This window comes from Eulemur rufifrons, chromosome 7, assembly GCF_041146395.1.
Source record: "Eulemur rufifrons isolate Redbay chromosome 7, OSU_ERuf_1, whole genome shotgun sequence".
NCBI classification, from domain to species: domain Eukaryota; kingdom Metazoa; phylum Chordata; class Mammalia; order Primates; family Lemuridae; genus Eulemur; species Eulemur rufifrons.
The window spans coordinates 255,417,036-255,437,311 of NC_090989.1; the positions used below are offsets into that span (position 1 = coordinate 255,417,036).

Consider the following 20,276-nt stretch of genomic DNA (forward strand, 5'->3'; position numbering starts at 1 on the left):
AGCTTCTCCAAGAGACACAGTTTCAACAAGTTACTTAACTTTTCTGTGCCTTTGTTTTCTTAACTGAAAGAGAGATAAAAACTGCAGCTCCCTCACAAACACGTAGCATTCCACGCTGTACACAGTGGGGTACACAATGTAGCCCAGCGTCTCTTCAGCCTCCTCTCTGCCTCTTCTCCCTCCATCACGCTCTGTTCCAGCCCACTCTTCTCTGGACATGCCAGGCACGGTCCTACTTAGGGCTTTTTGCACTAGGTTTGTCCCTACATCTGGATGGATCTTTCCCCAGAAATCAGCACAGCTCACCCCCTCTTCTCCTTCAAGCCTTTGCCTAAAAGTCAATGAGCCCCCGAGACCACCCTAGTTAAAACTGCAACCCCTCTTCCCACCCCCTTCACACACCTCATGTTTTATTTGCTCCATGCCATTTATCGACATCTATTTTACCTGCTGTTTATTGTCTGTCTTTTCCCCTATCTGACTGTAAGCTCCTTCAGGGCAGATCTTTCTGGTCTGTTTTGTTTACTGTCAGCCCCCACTCCAAGGGAGGCTCCCAGTCCCTCCTCCTGACTACTCCAAGCTTATAATCACACCTTCGTAGTCCCCGCCGCACCCTGCCAATCTCTCAATTATAGTAAGGAGCACATTGCTCCTTAATTACCTGTGTATCTTTTTCCATTTAGATTGGACCAAATGAAATTGCCATTTATTTTTTAAGTCAAAAACAGATACTGGCTGTTCATATGGTTTAATCTACTATGTTTCCCACAGCAGCCTGCAGACCCCCAGGAGGCACCTCATGGTCTGCTACACAGCAGGCACCCAGTGTTTGCCACAGAAGTGAAGTCACCTACTCCTGGCCCTTCAGATGGGGCGTGATTACAAAGTACCTCCAATCTGTTCTGAAGGAGGCAAGCCACCAACTATAGACCTAAAATAATAGAGGATCCTGCGGAATTATTTTCTGGACCTTCTGAGATTTGATAGAGAAGATAAAAACACACCAAACTCTAAAACAATCCAGGTTCTGGCCATTTAAAAATAGCAAAAGTTTAAGGCTAAAACCCCTTGTTGGGGGCACTAACTGCCTGCCTCTAAGGGGATTCATTTAATGATGGGCAGATTCCTTCCAATAAAAGGGTCTGTTACAGAGATTTGCTAAATGCTAATATGTGGGTTGCAAGAGCTGAACACATTTAGCAACACTGAGTCTACCCCCATTTCACAGATGGAGAAAGTGAGGTCCAGGGAGGGGAAGGGACTGACCCAAGGTCACACAGTGGGGACAGAAGAGTTTGTCCTGGAATCTATGTCTGCTGACTTTAGCCTCATGGTCTTTCCTCTGGACTACACTGCTTCTACGCTGGCCAGACTCTGGTAATGTAAGGTTCAGTGTCACTATTTTTTAAGCTGCATTTTAAAAATAAAACGTTTGTTAGCCCTCAGATAAAACACTGAGAGCCTCTTCACTATACGACAACTTCTTACTAATAACAGCGCTACATATGTGTCTCTCTATAGTTACTTCCTTAGGGTAAAGTCCCCGAAGTAGGCAGCTAGGGACAAAGGGCAGGTACGATCATTTTCACAATAACAGGCTGCCAACCTGCAAAATTAAATGCCATGGGCAAATCCCTACAGCCTTGCCAGCACAGAGGTTTATCCTTTTATTTTTATTTTTGCTAATTTTATAGGAATAACTACAGACTGCTTTTTTATTTATTATATGGTATGTGTTAAAAACAAAAACAAAAATAAACACTACTCTGGTCTTAGAATCAGGATCCCTGGGCTCAGTTGCTGGTTTGCTGCCTGACCTTTGGCCAGTCATATCCCCTCTGGGGACAGGGGATGCCTATCTGTAAAATGAGGGGGTTGGATGCCATGACTTCTTAAGGCTCCATTTGGCTCATACATTCTGTAATACCATGGAGTATTTTAAAATTATTACCATTGGATGACTTTTTAATCATCTGTGACTTTATTACCATTGGATGACTTTTTAATCTGCTGTGCTCCTAAATCAGGCCAAAATGGCTTAAACTAGCCGAGCAGGAAAACGGGGCCCAGATTATACGTGTGTCAAGATGATAGGAGACTTAAGGTAGCACTTAAGTCTGTGCGTTGGAGCTGGGCTCATGGGACAGCACTACACTTATTCTGCTTTTACGAGGGGATAAAAGCAGCTGCAAGCTCTGTGCAGCTCCACCATGGCTAAAGGGCAAGGTCATAGGCACCCTACTTCAGCCCTAGAATCCCACTGACTTTCAGTCAAAGGCAGCTCATCCCCAGCATATGCTCATTCAGCCTCTGCTTGAATAACTATGATGACAGGGAGCTCACTACCTGCCCACGAGCCCCTCCCTTCTTTTGGCTGTGAGAAAGCCCCTGGGTGAGGGGCAGGTCATGAGGGGGACAAGAGAGATCAGAAGCTCAGAACTGATTCCCAGAAACTGCTCCTTCAATCAGGGCAGGCATTAGGGAAGCAGGGAAGAGAACCCATGGAACAGGATGGGCTTAGAGAGGGGGTCCGGCCCCCCTTCTCACCCCAGACCTCCCAGAAGGTGTGCGGGAGGTGCAGGAAGCTCAGGAGACAGGTTCCAGGCCTGATGCACAGGTGGGCTCTGAACAAGCCCCAGGCTGAGGAGGCCCCACAGCCTGCTCCAGGCAGATACCTCAGCTCCCTCTTCCTGACGTTGCTCCCCTCAGCTCTGGCAGGAGAAACTCCTCGGCCTGGGGCTGTTCAGCCTGGAGGGGAGCAGATTTAAGGGACCTGATCACTGCCCCAGGGGTGGGCAGGAGGGGTCAGATGCTGTCTGTGTGCCCAGAGCAGGAGCAGTGGGAGGGGCAGTAACTAGGAAGCAGATTCCAGCCTGGTTTGCAGCTAGTGACATCCTCACCATAAGGAGTGTGCAACGGAGCAGCAAGACCTTCCAGAGGGGACCTAACAGAGGGCTGGGCCAGAGGCCATAGATCTGTTTTACCCAGAGAGCCTGGAACCACAGTCCCTCAGACACGTCTGCCCCGTGCCCCAAGCCCACTCAGACCCAGCCCTCTTGGCGCTGTTGCCCCTCTGAGGTCCAGGTGTGGCTGCGAGTCAGCCTTGTCACACAGGGCTGAGACACAGAGCTAGGCACCAGCAGCTGGCCGGGGCTGGGAAGGAGATGGGGCCGTCCTACACCATTCTCTAAATCCAGGTGTCTGCATGGGTCTTCCGGTCCAGGCAGGTGTGCGGCTGAGGGTCAAGCCAGGTCCAGCCGAGGGCTCCTCCAGCCCCAGGCGACCACGAGGTCCCTCTTGGCAGGCAGAATCTGATCGCCCCACCCACACGCCTAGGTCAGCTGGGCAGGGACCTGGGGACCCCTGCCCCCAGCCACTGTTTCGCATACCGGGAAGCTAAGGCCCAGCAGGTTACCCAGCCAAGAAGGGGAGGGTCCCGACACGGGTCCCCTACGGCACCCGGGCCACAGGGGCCTGTCGGGACTGGCTGGCCGCGCCCAGGGTGAGCCGCCCTCACCCCGGGAAGGGGTGGGCGGTGCAGACAGTGCCTATCCCGGCCCGAGCCCTCGGGAGCGCGGACCTTGCGGCGGCCCCTCCCAACAATCCGGCGAAGAGGGGGCACCATTGCGCCCGCTACCCCGATGGGGAAACTGAGGCCTGGAGAGGAGCAGTGCTTCGTGCAAGGTCATGCGAAGAGGCTGGAAGCCAGGTCCCCCGAGCCCCGCCGGGTCCCCCGCGGCGTGCGGAGCCCCGCATCCCTCCCTCTCTGGGAACTGCAGCCCGGAGGCACAGCTCGCACGCCCCGCCAACGCCCCCATCGCGCAGACCCGGAAGGCACTGCCGGCGGCGCGGGGCAGCCCTACCTTGATGACGGCCACGCAGGTGGCGGCGGCGGCGGCGGCGGCGTCCGGCTCGGGCTCCAAGCTCTTCGCCGCCCGCCGACTCCCCGAGCCCAGCGCCGCCGCCTCCTCTCTCGGCGCAGCCAGGCAGGCGGGGCCGGAGGGCGGGGACGGGGACCGGCCCAGGCCCCGCCCGCTGCCCTCCCGCGGGTCCTAGCCGGCCGCCGAAGTCCCCGCCCCGCCCCCGACCGCGCTCTTAGCCCCCCGGGGCCGGCCTCGGGGCGCGCACACAGGCTCCGATCAGGCGCGCACACGTCGCGGTGATTGGGGCGGGCTACCGGGCCACCAAGCGGAGGCTGGGGACAGTCGGAGTGCCCGGCTTCACGTCCCGCAGTTCCCTCGCTGCGTGGCGTGGGACAAGGGACTCGATCTCCCGGAGCCTCAGTTTCCCCCACGGTAGAATGGGGACAGCAGCTGTGTCTGCCTTAGGGGCTGTTTGAGCCCTGGGTGTGACGATCCCGGCCGGGTAAAGCGCGCACGCAGAGGCGGCGCCGGGGCAGCGCTCTTCACACCCGCGCTGCGGGAGCGGTTGCTGCGGCTGCCGGGTCCGCGGGGAGGGCAGGGCCGCCAGGCGTCGGGGGGACGCCCTGCCTCCCCTCGGGAGCCGGGAGGGGCGCTGCTGCCGGGTCTCGCCGGCTCCGCCGCGCTGAGGACGCTAGGCAGCGGGGAGATGGGGAGGCCTTTTACCACCACCACCTAGCGCTGAGCCGGGCACTGTTTAAGCACCTTTGTGCATTTCTTCACTTTACTGTCACGCGAGCTGTGAGCTTGATACTACTTCTCACCTATTTTACACATAAGGAAGCTGAGGCCCGGAGAGGTTAAGTACCTAGCTTAAGATCACACAGCTAGTAATCAACCCCAGGCTGCGGGGCTCCCACGCCCCAGCTCAGAGCCACTCCACCACGCCGCCTCTCCTGAGAAGAGCTCTTGGTTTTGCTCTGTGGTGTATCTCGAGGGCCTAGAACAGTACCTGGCACATAGTAGGCACTCAGTATACAGTTGTTGAGTGAATAGCAGAGCATACTATGTACTACTTTACATATATTATTTCATTTAATCCTGTCAACTCTTTTATTTAGCCACTATTATTACCCCCATTTTGCAGATAAGAAAATTGAGGCTTAGGGTGGCTAAGTACTTGGTGGCCTCTTGATTATCTCCTTTCACAGTTCACTGGGCCACTCCCATGCCCAGAGCAGGATGGACTCTCTGCCTACCCCGTGTCCACCTTACAACTCTGACCCAGACCTCTCGGAGCTGGACTGCTCAGTGGGCAGACTGAGTGCATGCTTCAAGTGTCAGTGCGGAAGAGCTGGTATCTGAAGTTTCAAAAAAGCGTATGGACAAAATTAGGATGTTGTGAGAATTCCTTATTCTCATGGTTCATGGCTGCTTTTACTTGAATTATACCTCGAGGGGGGGCCCCACAACCTTTCCCAGGCTTAGGCATCTGAATGTCTTAACTCACTTGGGTGTTGGGCCAGTATCGCTGGTGCACCCCCGTAATGCCACTCGCTTGCACTCTTACACCTCGTAGCCTTTGCTCTGGGTCTGCTTGGAATTCTCTTCCCAGACCATCTCCTCCCTGTCTAAACCCACTCATCCTTCCAGCCTTCCCCGATGCCCTGTGGATGTGCCCTCCCAGGCCTGTAACTGCATCTTCCCACCCTGTGCCAAGGTGGTGGGTGGCCGGCACTCCGTCTGGGGAACAGCTGGTTTGACAGGGACCTCCCTGGGGGCTGTGGGCGTATGGACTGATGAGCCAGGGGGAGGCCTCTGTAATAGACACCACCTGGTGCCCTACCTGGGGGTGCTGTGTGTGTGTGTATGGGAGTGCATGCCTCTGTGTGAGGGGGTCCTCCTGTCCTGCCCTTCCCCTCCCCCAAATCCTGGTCCACATGCGGAAGGCTGCACAGACCATCCCCCCGAACTGCACACCTGGGGAAACTGAGGCCAGAGCGGGCACGACCTGCCCAGGCCCCCCTAGCTATTGTAGAAAACCATACAGCAGGTCTGGCTCCAAAGTTGGGCCCATCTGCCTGCACCTTCTATGGACCTTAGTGCCGGCTGGGATGGGCCAGGAAATCTCCCGCTTCCTTCGTGGTGCATCAAGGTGGTCAGCTTTGTGTACTCTTCCATTGTGGGTAAACACCTTGTGCGGGACCAGAACATGTATGTGGGGGGTGGGGCAAGATCTCCATCTATCTGCCCCACATGGAGCTTTCTGTACAACATGGACTCGTGTCCCTGGGAGATGGAGCTGAGAAAGAATGAAAAGATGGCACCTGGTGGGTGAGGGTCTGTGTTTGGGGACAGTAGCCTTGAACACGGGCAATCTGTGGAAGTGAGTATGCACCCCCACTTCGGGGGAGGTGTGTGAGTGGGGGGGGGGAGATCTTCCGAAGTGTCCTCCAGGCCCCTCCTCCTTTGATCTAACCCTTTATTCTTGGGGATGTGGCCCCAGGGAGGTTCCCTGGGTAACTCCTTTTCCCTCCCCAGTGGAGTGGGGCCTGGATCACAGCTTGCTGGGGGCCTAGGGTCGGGGGAGGGATGCTTTGAGCACGAGTTCCCGTCCCTGGGGTGGGAAGGTGGGGCTGAGAGGGATCGGATCCTCCAGGCGGGGAGGCAGCAGCCCCTGGGGAAGGGGGCAACAGCTGTGGTGCAGGCCAGGAACCCGACACCAGGGGAGGGCCCCAAACGCCCTCCAGGAAGAGCAGGGGCGGGTGGGCAGGCCCTGAGAGCTGCAGCAGCAAGCTTGGACATCCTAGGGTGGGGCCCACCAGCCCCTGCTGTAGCCTCGCTGCCTGGTTCATCTCTGGAAGGGGCTATCACTACAATCCCAGCTTGAGGCAACAGTTAGGGAGCTCTTCCTCTCATTTCCCTTTGCCTGGAGCTAAACCCATGAGTGTACCCCTGCAAGGCCACAGACCATGACTGTCCTTTCCCTGGGTCTTTGGGGGAGGTGATCCAGTTTCCAGAGAAGGTGAAGGGAGAGGCCAGGAGGAGCTGTCCCTGGCTTTGCAGTCAGGGCCCCTAGGCTTAAGCGTGGCTCAAGCGCCCAGTGGCTGTGTGACTTTGGGCAGGTTAGCTGATTCTCTGAGCCCTGTCTCCTTGTCTGTAACCTGAGCTTGGCCTGGGTGAGTAGGGGATGAAGCACAGGCAAGTCTCACTCCCAGCGCCCCCTGCTGGGCTGGAGGAGGCAGTGAGTCCTCACTGTCCCGTGGTCCCCAACCCTCCCAGTGTATCAGAACACAGGGGCCCCACAACAGGCTCTGAGCATTGGACCCCAGCACTAACATTTTAAAAAAGCTACTCAGGTGATTCTAAGGTGCAGCCAGGTGGGAAGCAGAGGTCATACAGTGCTGGGTCAAAGGCAAAGCACCCCCTCCCCCCAGGAGGGGAAGGATACAGCGCAGGCACCCAGCTCTGAGCAGAGCCTCCCCCCTGCCTGGTGGGGGTGGGGGGTGGAGGAGAGGGAGAGGGGGCAAAAGGAAGAAGAAAGAAGGGGGAGGGGGATGGGGAGGAGAAAAAGGGGGAAGAAGAGGGATGGAGGAGGGGAGGAGAGGTAGACTGAGGAGGAGGGTGTCATTACCCAGCCGCCCCGTGCCCAATGCGTGTTTCTATTTTGCTTGTGGTTGTTTGTGCCGAAGAGAGAATATGAGTTCTCTCCCAGCTCTGGAGCTTGGGCCTTCAGTACGCCTCAGGCCCCGCCCCCTGCGATGTTTCCTTCATAAGAAAGGCCGCTCCCAGTGCTCACGCCTATGATCCCAGCACCCTGGGAGGCCAAGTGGGTAGGAACTCCTTGAGATCAGCCTGGGCAACACAGCGAGACTAAAAAGATTAGCCGGGTGTGGTGGCGCACACCTGCAGTCTCAGCTACTGGGGAGAGAGGCTGAGGTGGGAGGATCTCTTGAGCCCAGGTGTTCAGGGCTGCAGAGAGCTGTGGTCATGCCACTGCACTCCAGCCTGGGTGACAGAGTGGGACCCTGTTTCTTAAAAAAAAAAAAAAAACTTAGGTGCTGCTTACTGTGCACCAGGCTCAGAACCAGCATTATCTCCTTCAACCCTCCTGAGAGCCCTATGAGGCTGGGCCCCTTGTCACTCCAATGACCAACCAACCTTAAGGTTACAGCATCCATCCTGTCCGGAGGTTGGGGAAAGACACTCTGAGGACCCCCCCCCACTAGGGCTGCGGCACAGTGTGGCACAGCTGGTTGCCTGGTGCACCCCAAATTCATACCTGTGAGTGACATGAGGGGCTAGGGACCAGGCAGGGCTGCCAAAGGGCCTGTCCCTGGTCCTCAGTGATGGGCAAGGCTTCCTCCCCAGCTCTGGACAGAAGCCTCAGATCAGAGCTAGGAGGTTCAAAGGCAGCTTCACCTAATCCTGGGTGGTTTTCCAGAGAGGAGGTTTCCACGTGAGAACCCCAAAGCTGTGCCAGCACAGTCACATGTTTGGGTGAGAAATGAGTTGCCAAAATCCCTGTGCAGCCTTGACCCCCTGCCTCAGTCTGCTGAGCAAGGACCTGGCAGAGCCTGACTCTGGGCCGGGGGCCGCAAAGCCCCGAGTTCCTGCCACGGTGAGTGTATGACGAGCCAGCCCAACTAGGGCCCCCACTCACCACCGTCTCCCCACCCTCCCAACCACCCATTTTTCAGGGGAGAGGTGGGCAGTGGGGAGTCAGAAGTGGGAGCCCTGACCCAGGCTCTCTGCCCAAGCCCACACCAAGTTCCTCATGGTGGTGGACGGCGGTTTTCCCTGGGAACCCCCCAAAATGGGCTGTGAGCACAAAGGAGGGCATAGGTGCAAGGCTCCGGACACAGAGCACACGGTGGGTGGGCCTGGAATGCAGACCCGGTCAGCACTGCAGAGCAGCTGCTACGCAGAGGGACAGAAACCCTAAACACTCAGGGCCCCAGCTCCTCAGGGAGCCAGGAAGAGCCTGGCCCTGCAGAGACACCCAGAGAAACAGCAGCCAGAGACATCCTGGGCTGGGAGGCCCCAGTGGTGGCACACCCTGGCTCCTTGGGCCCATCCAGGAAACACTGGTAACTGAGAATCATTTAAATCCCAAAGCTTGTGAGCTATTTCCAACATTTACATTGTTTATATTGATATAACCCAAAGGATGTTCAAGGTTACCCTATAAAGACAGCACTCTTCTTGCTTGTTTACATGCTAAAGTGCTCTGTGTGGAGGCCAGGAAGGGCTGGCATCCCTGGTAAGTGCCCACAAAAGGTAACCCAACCAATGGCTTCTCAGCAGACAATGTCCCAATGGGGAGACTGAGGCCTAGAGAGAAGGGACTTGTCCAGGGTCACATGGAGATAGGGCTGCCCAGGCTGGACCATGCCTGACTTCCAGGGGCCTGCCAGCCAAGGGTAAGGAAGGCTTTGGGGAGGGCAGGTGGCCAAGTCAGGCCTCCCCCTCCCCCTCATCCTCACTGGCGCAGCCCTCTGGCACTGCTCTGCCCTGGGACGCCCGCCTCTCCAAGTACTCGGCCTTGAGCCGCTCCAGCTCCCGCAGCTCAGACTCCAGCCGCTCCCGGTGGACCGTCCGCAGCTGCTGCAGCTGTTTCATGGAAAAGGGGTTCATGTCGTTGAAGGCGATGTTCATTAGCTTCCTGGGGAGAGGGCACAGATCAGTCCAGAGCACAGCGCCCACGGGGACATCCCCCCATGTGGCTGAGCCCCTGGCCCCTGCCCTCAGGGAGGAAACAGTGAATAGGAAGATGATTTCCACCTGGTGTGATCATGCAGAAGCAAGAGGAAGCTCAGGGTTACGGGAGCTCAGAAGGAGGGCACCTCACTCAGTAGGGAAAGGTTGGTCAGGGAAGGCTTCCTGGAGGAGGGGACATGTGAGCTGAGTTTTAAAGAGTGAATAAAAGTTGACCAGGCAAAGAAGATGATAGTGGTGAAGTGGCAAGAAGGCATTCTAAGTAGAAAAAACAACAAGCACAAAAGCCCACAGGTGGGGCTGTTCTAGGAACTCAAATAATTCTGCCTTCCAGGATCACAGGCCGTGAGTGTTCAGGGTAGGGGAAGGTGGGCCAGAAATGAAACTGCATGGAGGCTTCAAATGCCATGGGGAGGCGGCAGACAGAGCACTAAGACAGTAGGACTTCCCTAAAGATTTCTAGGCTGTAACGGGATGCTCAGTATCACTAATAAATCTCCACTGGGCAAACACCAGCCTCCCCTCTGCTGTGCGCTGGGGTGCATGGGTGGCGGGGGTGCGGGAGAGGACGGGGAGGGCTCTCACCGGCTGTTGCAAATGGTCTTGGTGAAGAGGCGCAGGTACTGGTAGATCTCCAGGCCGTCCTGCAGCCTCAGGATCTCCTCCTCGTTGTACTTGAAAATGGCCAAGGCATAGCGGAATACCACCTGGGGGGCAAAGTGGAGGCTCAGGTGGGGCGTCGGGGGCCAGGCAGGTAGTCTCCAGAGGGAGGAAAGCCCACAGCGCCAGGCAGTGTGGGAGTCCCTGGACTGGCTGCGGAGGTGAGGCCTGGGGCACAATGTGGGGGAGCATAGTTTGAAACGTGGGGATTTGCACTGAGCCCCAGCTCTAGCTGTCCTGTTGGACCTAATGGGGTTAATGGCATGTCTTTACAGGGGGCTCTGGCAGGGATCAAATCAAAGGACAAATTTGAAGGTATTCTGTGAACTGTGAGGTGGAAACTGGGGTGGTCGGGGGACCTGCCCCAAGCTCCAGCCCCCAATCCAGGGCTTAGTCCAACCAGGAGGAAGAGAAGGAGGGGCTGAGGTGACCAGGGGGCAATGATGGACTAGGGATGTGTCCCCCGATCACGCTCACGCCTCCTCTGCAGGGAAAGGCAATCCCAGTTTAGGACACACCTTCAGAGGCAGAACCACTAGTGCCTCTCATACGTGCAAAGCACCTCACAGGTTACAAAGCCATGCTCTCAGGAGACCTCAGCAACCCTGACAGGTGAGCACTGTCCTCCCATTCTCCAGGGGCAGAATCAAGGCCCAGAGGGGTGAAGGGACTTGCTCAGGGCCCCCCTGCCAACACCCTAGCAGCACCCTACCTTGGTCCCCTCATACAGGAAGGCATCCCAGACCCGGAAGAGGATGTCGCTGATGAGACTGTCTGCAAAGACCACGAGGAACCAGTTGAAGGTGACGAGGGAGAGGTCCACATGGTGCTGCCCCAGGTGGGCCATCAACCTGGGCAGCTTCTCCGAGCAGAGGTCCTGGAGCACCCGCTGGTCCACCTGGAGGCCGGTGAGAGGACCTGTCACTTGCAGCCTCCCTGCCCGCCCTTCCTACACGGTCAGTCCACACACAACCCCGGAGCCACTCTGAGCAGGTCCTGCCCTGCCCAGGAGGCCCCAGTACCCAGGGGAGCTAGAGCCCAGCCTGGCTGGGAGGCAGGTGCACAGCACATCACCCAGCTGCTCCCGACACAGGCGAGAGCCGGCGGGGCTGCAGCACCAGGCTTTGCAGGAGGTTGGTGTGGGCTGGCGAGTTCTCAGCCCCCTTGCCCACCTGAACCTTGAGCCAAGCAGGAGCCTGGGGGCCAGGCTGATCCACGTGGCAGCTCAGAGAAACTGGTCTCATACACAAAGGGCCTGGGGAAACAGAGCCTTGTCTCTAAGCTTGCATCCGCTGACAGCCACGGCTGTTTCTCTGTACTCATTTTGGGCTGGACACAGAAGGCGCTGGGTGGATGTTTGGGGTGAGGTCCTGGGGCGGGTGTGTGCGGGGCATAATGTCCTGCCACTCGTGGCATCAAAGAATCTTCTCAAAGCAGGACACTGCTGGCGATGGTTGCCAGTGACCTCTCCCTGTGGCCACTGTCACGCCTCCATCCTTGTTTCATTGGACCCAGTTGATTACTCCCAGCACTGGCTCCTTCCCCGGCTCCAAGACATGGTTCTTCTATGGTTCTTCTCCTACCTCTGGGATGACCCTGTCTTAGTTTCTTCTTGCTCTTCCTTCCTGGAACTGCTGGTTGCTCAGCCCTGTCCCCCAACTTAAGTTCCCTTGCAGGCGTTAGCATCGCTGTGGCAAACACCCAGCAGCTCCCCTCCCTCCTTACCCAGAACCTCGGGCAGCTGTGGAGGCCAAGTGTGCAGCTCCAAACCTGCGGTGGCTCACTGAGTCTAGGGTGCCAGCGAACCTACTGAAGGATTTATGAGCTGACTCGATATCTGAAATTTACTTCAAGATAATCAAAGCAGGAGGGGGTGGCAGTATAGATGTAACAACACTGGCCTTCCTGTGTTGACAATTACTGAAACCAGGCGATGGACACATGGAGGTTCATGACACTATTTTCTCTATTTTTTAAAATGCGGGATATTTTCCACAATAAAAAATGAAAGAAAAAAAAAAAAACCCCAAAACCCACCACATTAGACAACACACTTCAATTTCATAGGTGTTAGGATGTGAACATAAAACGTGATACACTTCCCAGCCTGCCTTGCAGCCAGGGCGGCCACGAGACACAGTTCTGGCCAGTCAGGTGCAGGTGGAAATCGCCGAGCGGGGGAGCCGGCTCCTGCTGTTCGCCCCTCTGCTTCTTCCAGCCCAGGCCACGGCCACAGTGCCAGAGGTGGTGTGGCCATCTTGTGACCACGAGGCAATGGGCATGACAATGACGGCCACATGCCAGGGATGGCAGAGAGGGGGCTGGAAGGAGCCTGAGGCCTGATGGCACTGAGGAGTGGGTCCTGCCTTGTCTTTATCTGAGAAAAATAATCCCCTACCGGAGGCACTGTTAGCGTGGGCTCCCCTTCCGTGAGGCCAAATGAATCCTTACTGATCCAACACCTCTCTGCTGGTGACTCCCAAGTCCCGATTGCTCCCCCAGCTCCACACCCGAACATCCACCATCCCCCGAGCTCCCTGCCCAGCTGGGCGTCCCAGACGGAGGAGTCAGTGTTAGGAGAAAAGGACGGTGGGTAGATAGTAGCCGATGGGTTTGCAGGTGGGGAGTGAGAAGGCCTCTCTGTAGAGCAGAAGGTGCTGATGCAGCAAGAACGCGGCAGGGGGCGGCGGGAGAGGCTGGAGAGTGGGGCTGGGGGGCCGAAACGTCTGCACATTTACGGCTCTTCACAAGCCCATGGAGAAACTTCATTCCCATTCAAAAGCAGGCCGACTTGGGGTTCAGAGAGGTGATGTCACTTGCCATGGCCACACAGCTGGTCAGTGGAGGGGTAGAGGGTATGAACCCAGCTCTGCCTGGCTGCAGGGCAGGCCTGTGCCCAGAGGACAGCCGAGGCGGTGATAGGATGGAGGCGGCCGCGCTTCTCGGTAGACAGCGATGAGCGCACGTAAGAGTCAGCGCCATCACCTCCCACCCTCCCGGCCCCATCGCTCACCCACCTGACCTCTGTCCTGAAATTCTTGACTGGTAAATAGCAAGCGACACTAGCTTTCCTTCTCCTCCCCTCCCCAGGAAACCCACTGTTTCTAATGACATGATGTCACCGCTGGAATGGCAACAGTACAGCCCAACAATTCTCAAGGCCACCAGCTCACCGGAACTTCCCAGGAGTCCCAGAGAGGGTTATCGGGCCACAGTACAGAGGGAGAAGTGGAAGCCTGGAAGATTCCCTGGCTTGTAGGAACAACTCAGGGGCACTGCCCTGCATGGCCGCCAAGTCCCCTCCCTATCCCGCTCACCTGGGACGCCATCAGTGTCTTGCTGTAGTAATCGGGGGGCATTATGGTCTCCACAATGGCCACCAGGCACCAGAAGGCGCTCTCCTCCTTGTCTAGGACCAGCAGAGCGATGGCCGCCAGCCTGGAGTGGGAGGGAAGGAGCCCTGGAGTGACCCACACAAGTCAGAGCCCTGCCAGGCAGCCCATGACGGAGGTGGCTCACTGGGTCCCACAGGGTAAGTCCTTCTACACAAGTACCAGTCCAACGCCACTCCCCACTCCCTAGCCTGGCTGGTGGTCCCGGCACCTGGAGTGAGATGAACACTCTTTTGGGGAAGATGACCCTGGTGGTTTCCAGAGCAATGGGGACCACTTCAGAGCAGGGGCTCTGGAGTTAGCCTGCCTGGGTGTGAATCTTGCTCTTGCTGCTTCCTGAATGACCTTGGGCAAGTTACTTAACCTCTCTGAGCCTCAGCCTCCTCATAATAATCACAGGACTGTTGTGAGGATAAATGGAGTTCATTTAGTGCCTAGCATATTGCCAGAAACATAGTGAGCTCTTATAAATGTTAGCTATCCTCACCTTAATAATCACAGGCTTTGAGACCTTGGCAAGCACACTAACCTCTCTGAGTCTGCAAAGTGAGACTAACAACATCTGCCCCCCGGCTGGGAGTGAGCAGAAGGACCTACAGTGCCTTGCTCACTGGCCTACACCAGGCGCTCAATGCGCACAGGTCTTTTTCTCCTCTACGTCCCCGCCCCTTAAAGCTCTCACGAGGCTCTAGTGAGAGCACAGGTGAGAAAAAGATCCCCCCCAGGGCTGAGCAGGGAAGTCTTCCTGGGAGAAGTACTGTTTTCTCTCCTTATCCCATCTTCCCTGGCAGCTCTCAGCCACGGCCAATCCAGGAACACATTTCCCAAATGCTAAGTGAACACAGGGTCCCACATTCAAAGACACGTGGGGGATGCTGCGCATTCCAGCCCCGTCTTAGAGGCTCACGATGTACACTGACCATCCTAGTAAAGCCTCTGAGACACCCCGCAGTAACGAAGCCCTGTGTCACTGACTCCAGCTAACCCAGGGTTGCCCAGCGGGCCGTGGAGGGCCTTTGTACGCTGCACCCATGGAGGCCTCGTGGATCAAGCACTCCCCAGAGCAGCCTCGGGGACACGTCACTTTACAGCATTTGATGCCTCAGACTCTGTGCACGTAAAGAGCATATTTCATTGTTCAGACATTTATGCTTCTCTGGGTTCTCACTGGATTGGATTCATGATCTCCACCCTTCTTCTGAGGTTCATGACTCTTAGAAACAGGGTCAAATCTCAAAAGACAAGAAAAGAAATCCCTTCTCTTTCTCCAGTAGATTGGGAAGGAATTTTTCCCCACTATGGGTCAAATATTTGTACAAACCTTCCTGAGTCTGAGCTGAGTGAGTGAAGAAAAGAATAGTCACAGAGCTGCGGGGAAGGGAACCTCCAGAGGTCACGGAGTTCAAGGATAGCAAATTTGAGGTATATTGGCCACCACTTTCTTTGTGCCCACAGCAGACATGACCAATTGATCATGGCAACATTCCCTTTGTCTATGCCCAGGGAAGACATAACTAATTGATCATGGCACTCTTTCCCCCTGGTCTGGAGGCAGCCTTAGAAACTCACTTAAAACAAGGCTCCAGGTAGCTGCCTCCTACTGGTTATTTCTGGGCTGGACAAATTCCTTATTGCACTGATGGGAAAACCAAGGCCCAGAAAGCAGAAGTGACTTGCTCAAGATCAAAGTCAGTTGGTGGCAGGGTGGAAACAGAACCCAGCACTCCCAAAGTCTAGCCTGGTGCTCTCCACCCTCCCCCACCCTGTTCCCCCTGAGCCTCAGGATGTCCCCAGGAGTTGGCTGCCAGCATTGGTTTAGACTTCTGCACACACTAGAAGGTCCATTATCCGAGGCTGGGTGCCAGGGCTTACTAACTGACTGCTCAGGGCCACAGCAGGACTGCAGTAGGCCTGTAGAGGAGGGAGTGTGTCAATGGGGACAAGAAAAAACTACTTTTAAAGCATTCCACTTATTTTCACAGGGAAATAGCTTTAAAATTTTTGCTGTAAATTAGCATTAGGTCATAACTATGATAACTGTCATTGTCTAAACAGGCTGGATTTGTTGCCTTAGAAGCAGGGTCTGTCATCTTGAGACACCACACATGCAGTTCTAACGGCCACCACTAGATGGCAACTAAGACAAGTGCAGGGCCTGCAGGCTTGGGTTTTGGGCCAATGTGCTGCACATCTGAACAGGCTTGCTATTACAATAAGGTTCTATTTTAAGCAATTGCATATTTACATAAATACCAATTATCTGCGCTTGCATATCAAATTTAAGTAAAAATAGCATTCAGAGAAAGATTGAAAAAACACCCTCCGGGTATTTTCTGCCTTTCTTGGTCTCAGTTGTCCCTAGATCCCCTTCTGCAGCCTGTGTGTTACCTCTTTCCACACAGGGAGAAGTTTCTCTCTTTCCATGAAGCTATTGCAAGGCCCCTTCCTGTTACAGGATGTTCCCCTACCCCTTCAGCACAGACTGAACTCCAGAGCAGGTCTCACAGAGGTTACATCTACACAGGAAAAAGGGTTTCTGGGAGGCCTTGGCACACCCTCTGCCACCGCTGCCGTCTCAGTGAGTGTGGGCTGCAGGAAGGACTGGGTTTGGGGACCAGAGTCCAAGGTTAGTAGTTGGCTCGGCCACCGTGTGTGGTGAGGCACTGGGCATGTTCCTCAGTCTCTCGGGCCCTCTAGTCTCATGTGGACAATGGGGCCACCAATGCCCACCTCACAGGGTTTTCATGAGGATTCAATGGCATCAGGTATGCTAAGCACCTGGCATCCACGAGGCCCTCATCAAGCATTACTTCCCACCTGACCGTTGCATGAGATGTAAAAATTTTTATTCATACTAATCGCATAGCTTCCAGCTCCCTTACAGCTAGTCTTAAAGAGGCTTTGCAAATTTTGTCTCTTCTGGATTTTAACATGTTCAAACCGATAAGAAGTGCACAGGCTTTTGCTTGGCTGCTGAATGAATGAAATTCCTACAGATATCACCTGTAGCAGACATTTAGAGTAGCATGAAATCCGAACACAATTTCTAAGGAGGCCTAGACTGGGAGGCATTATGGTTGGAGTTTAACTCTTAAGGCCCAGTAATTGTATATATGCATGCTCAATTTCACCTAATTTTAGGGTGGAAAAAATACCTACTCTTGAGAATCATTCAAATTTGAGTGAGAACAATTTGGATGTTTACTCTGTGTTAAATAAATGTCACACACCACCTAGTCTGAAAAGAGCAGAAAGGCTTATGTAAATTTTGCCTGAGTATATGTGTTTAAATTAAATTGAGTCAAAACTTGCTTCGGGAAATATTTGAGATGATGCAACCTCTACTGAGATACCTGGGGGCATCCAGGACGGTTCCCTGCAGTTTTGGAGGGGGCAGCCCCATGAACCAGGTGACATCATCTCTACCCCCAATCTCTTCCTCCCTCCCCTGATGGAGGAATGGACCAGAATTGGAAATTATTCCAGGCTGGGCCATTCAGATTCCTTCTTTGGGGAATTCAGGACTGGGACACGAGGGTTGAGTGTGTGAGGGATGGGGTGAGAAGATTTGCTGAAAGGCCCAAGGCTCAGGGGCTGAGGCCTCCATTCCGGCAACCTTGATGGGCCCTAAACATCCCCAAAATGAGTGGGCAGAGGCTGGTTTGCTGAGAGAGAAGGAAGCAGGCGTGTGGAGTGAGGGAGAGGCCAGAGGCCACGTAGCCGCAGAGAGGGCTGCAGACAAGTGCCTTGGTGCTGTACGTCCTCAGGGGATGGCATCTCAGGGACTAGGTATGAGGGCTGCCCCTGGGGCCGTGCAGTGCTGCGCCCCTGCTGGAGAGGGCAGTTGCCTTCCTTCCAATGACCAGCTGGTCCTCAGCTCTATTTTCTTTTCCTGGCTTCTGTGAGCTCCCTCTATAACATTTACAAATTCCCTTTTCCTTGGGCTCCTCTGAGGAGGGTTCATTTAAAGCAAACGATCCCAGCAAATGACCCCGACAGTCCTGCAATATGTGAGCCAGGCCACACACTATATACTCCAGTGGACCATTCACGACGCTTTCTACGTGAGTCGCACCTCCCTGAGCACGGATCAAAGGAGAGAGCACGGGACAGGGGGCCCTGAGCTCTGGCCTCTGGCCCATCTCTGTCTTGAACATGTCATCTCACCTGCCCGTCCCCATTTGTCCAGTGAGGACCAAGCGTCCTGGGCTCATGTCTCAGGGCTCTTGGGAGGCTCCAAAGAGACAGAGCAGGCCGGGCGCGGTGGCTCACACCTGTAATCCTAGCACTCTGGGAGGCTGAGGCGGGTGGATCGCTCGAGGTCAGGAGTTCGAGACCAGCCTGAGCAAGAGTGAGACCCCGTCTCTAATAAAAATAGAAAGAAATTATATGGACAACTAAAATATATACATACAAAAAAATTAGCCGGGCATGGTGGCGCATGTCTGTAGTCCCAGCTACTTGGGAGGCTGAGGCAGTAGGATCGCTTAAGCCCAGGAGTTTGAGGTTGCTGTGAGCTAGACTGACGCCAGGGCACTCACTCTAGCCCGGGCAACAGAGTGAGACTCTGTCTCAAAAAAAACCAAAAAAACAAAAAAACAAAGAGACAGAGCAGTGCTCTGAAAGGTAAGGGCCACGCCCTCACTCGGCTATAGCTGCTCACCTGTTCAGGCCCTGGCAGTAGCCGATGGTGGGGTTCTGCCAGGAGAAGGCCAGCAGCACCCGGCGGAGCTTGTCGGGGAAGCCGGAGGTGGGGCAGGTGAAGTGCTTGTTGTTGGGGAAGGTGCGGTTCAGGTCCAGCTCGATCTGGCGGGCAGCAGGGTGCTTGCTGGCCTGGCTCCGGCTCAGCAGCTCCTGGTAGCAGCCGGGAGTGTGTAGGTGCTGGGTGCGGCGGTGGACCAGCCACCTCCAGACGCGTGGCCGGTGTTCGTGGGGCACTCCTGCCCGCAGCAGCTGCTTCAGCTCGGCCGAGGGCACGAGCTCAGCCAGGGCAGCCCAGCGTTCCCGCAGCGGCCGCTCCACGGCCTCGAGGGACAGCAGGTGGCGGGAGCGCACCTCCAGTGCCTGGATCTTGGCCAGCAGCTTCAGGTCTTCTACCTCGTAGTCGGGCACCCTCAGGAAGCCATACTCATCATACTCACTGCCAAAGAAAAGCCCACGTTAGCAAAGCCTTGCAGAGCCCTGCCCCAGATAGGGGGGCAGTGGGGCAGGGGGAGGACCCTGGGCCAGGTTCCTGCCTGGCTTCATGGAAGGTTAGCCATGCAGCTCAGGACACGTGACTTCAGTTCTCCCAACCTCAGTTTGCTCATCTGTATAATGGGTGTAGGAACCCTGCTCTGCCTCATGAAGACCTGGTGAGATCCTCTGTTGTAAGCTGCTGGGGGCCTGGAAAGCGCCTGGTACATAGTAAGTGCTTAAGAGGTATTCGCTCACTCATTCTGTGCAAATGTAAAGGACCCTCTTATTACACACAGCCTTAGGCCCAGGGAGCCCCGCATGCTAACACAGAACCCCACTTACCACAGCCACTAAGCCCAGTGATGGATGGGGAACAGACAGCACCAAAGATAAGCAGAGGTGGGACAGCTGGGGACCCATTCCAGCTGGCCTTTCATTTATTCACCCCTACTATGTGCCCTGCATGAGCTATCTCATTTAATCCCAGTGATCCTGCAAAGCAGGGCTCTTAGCCCACATCTTATGGAGACTGAGTATGAGGCTCAGAAAGGTAAAGAGACTTGTCCACAGTCACACAGCAAGACAGCCAGGCCTGGCTTCAAAGCTCGGGCTCCTGCCACTACTGGGCCACCCAGCCTCCAGGGGCTTTCGAGGACAGCCACACTCGTTTCCGTTACGTTTAACTACTGTGTCCACTGTGCTCAGCACGGGCTTGGCACAGAGGCGGCAGCCGGCTTGGCTCCCCTCCTCCCCTCTCTGACAAACACGTTCGTGGGGCACCTGGACGAGTGGAAAAAGCGGGGCCTGCAGGCGACCCCACGTCTGCGCTGACGTGCGGTCTGAGCCTGCACTGCCTCCGCTGCAACCACACGCTCGTGGATCTGGAGATCGCAGGCGGTAACGGCTGTGCGGTGCTCGCGCACGGCCAGCAGGGACCGGCAGCCGCTGGGCTCACCTGATGGGGCTCATCTCCATGCCCTCAGAGGCCTCGCCGGCTTCCCACTGCAGCGCCTCCTGGGTGAGCTGCCTCAGCAGCTCCACGCACTCGCTGGCCCCGTCCCCCACGGCCTCCTGCAGCCTCCGCAGCCCCGCCAGGTACTTGCTCTCCACCTGGCAGTTCCTGGCTTGCAGGTAGGCGCACTGCAAGAGGGAGAGGCACGGCTGGTCAGGCCGCCTGGTTGGGCCTGGGCTGCCCCACAGCTTTAGGGTGGCACTGCCCTCACCTGCCCGGACTCCCAAATCCCACACCTTTGTACAAGGGAAGGGAGATGGGCCCTGAATCTGGTGGTTTCCAGTAAGGTAGACAAGAGGGGACCAGGCCCAGGGCTGGAGCTGGTTCAGAAGAAAGAGGAGAAGGATGCACAGGGACGATACAGGCTCTTGCATGGCCCACAGTACCATCCTGGTTCAGCCACGGATAGCTGTGTGGCCTGTGGCAAATTACTTAACCTCTCTGTGCCTTAGTTCA

General features: G+C 55.8%; 1 protein-coding gene across 2 annotated transcripts in view; it reads right to left on the reverse strand.

Moving 5' to 3' along the window:
* Nucleotides 1–8,951: 8,951 nt before the first annotated feature.
* The window catches only part of TBC1D2 (TBC1 domain family member 2), a 46,951-nt gene continuing 35,626 nt past the window's right edge, over nt 8,952–20,276 (reverse strand). Inside the window, exons 2-7 of one of the 2 annotated variants that reach the window (XM_069474471.1) lie at nt 19,764–19,948; nt 18,294–18,770; nt 13,556–13,676; nt 10,951–11,136; nt 10,164–10,285; nt 8,952–9,525 (exon numbers count right to left, since the gene is read on the reverse strand). In XM_069474471.1, coding sequence (XP_069330572.1) covers nt 9,318–9,525; nt 10,164–10,285; nt 10,951–11,136; nt 13,556–13,676; nt 18,294–18,770; nt 19,764–19,948 — 1,299 coding nt within the window. In that variant the 3' untranslated portion in view covers nt 8,952–9,317. The remainder of the gene's footprint in view (nt 9,526–10,163; nt 10,286–10,950; nt 11,137–13,555; nt 13,677–18,293; nt 18,771–19,763; nt 19,949–20,276) is intronic. The other variant, XM_069474470.1, reaches the window with a different exon arrangement.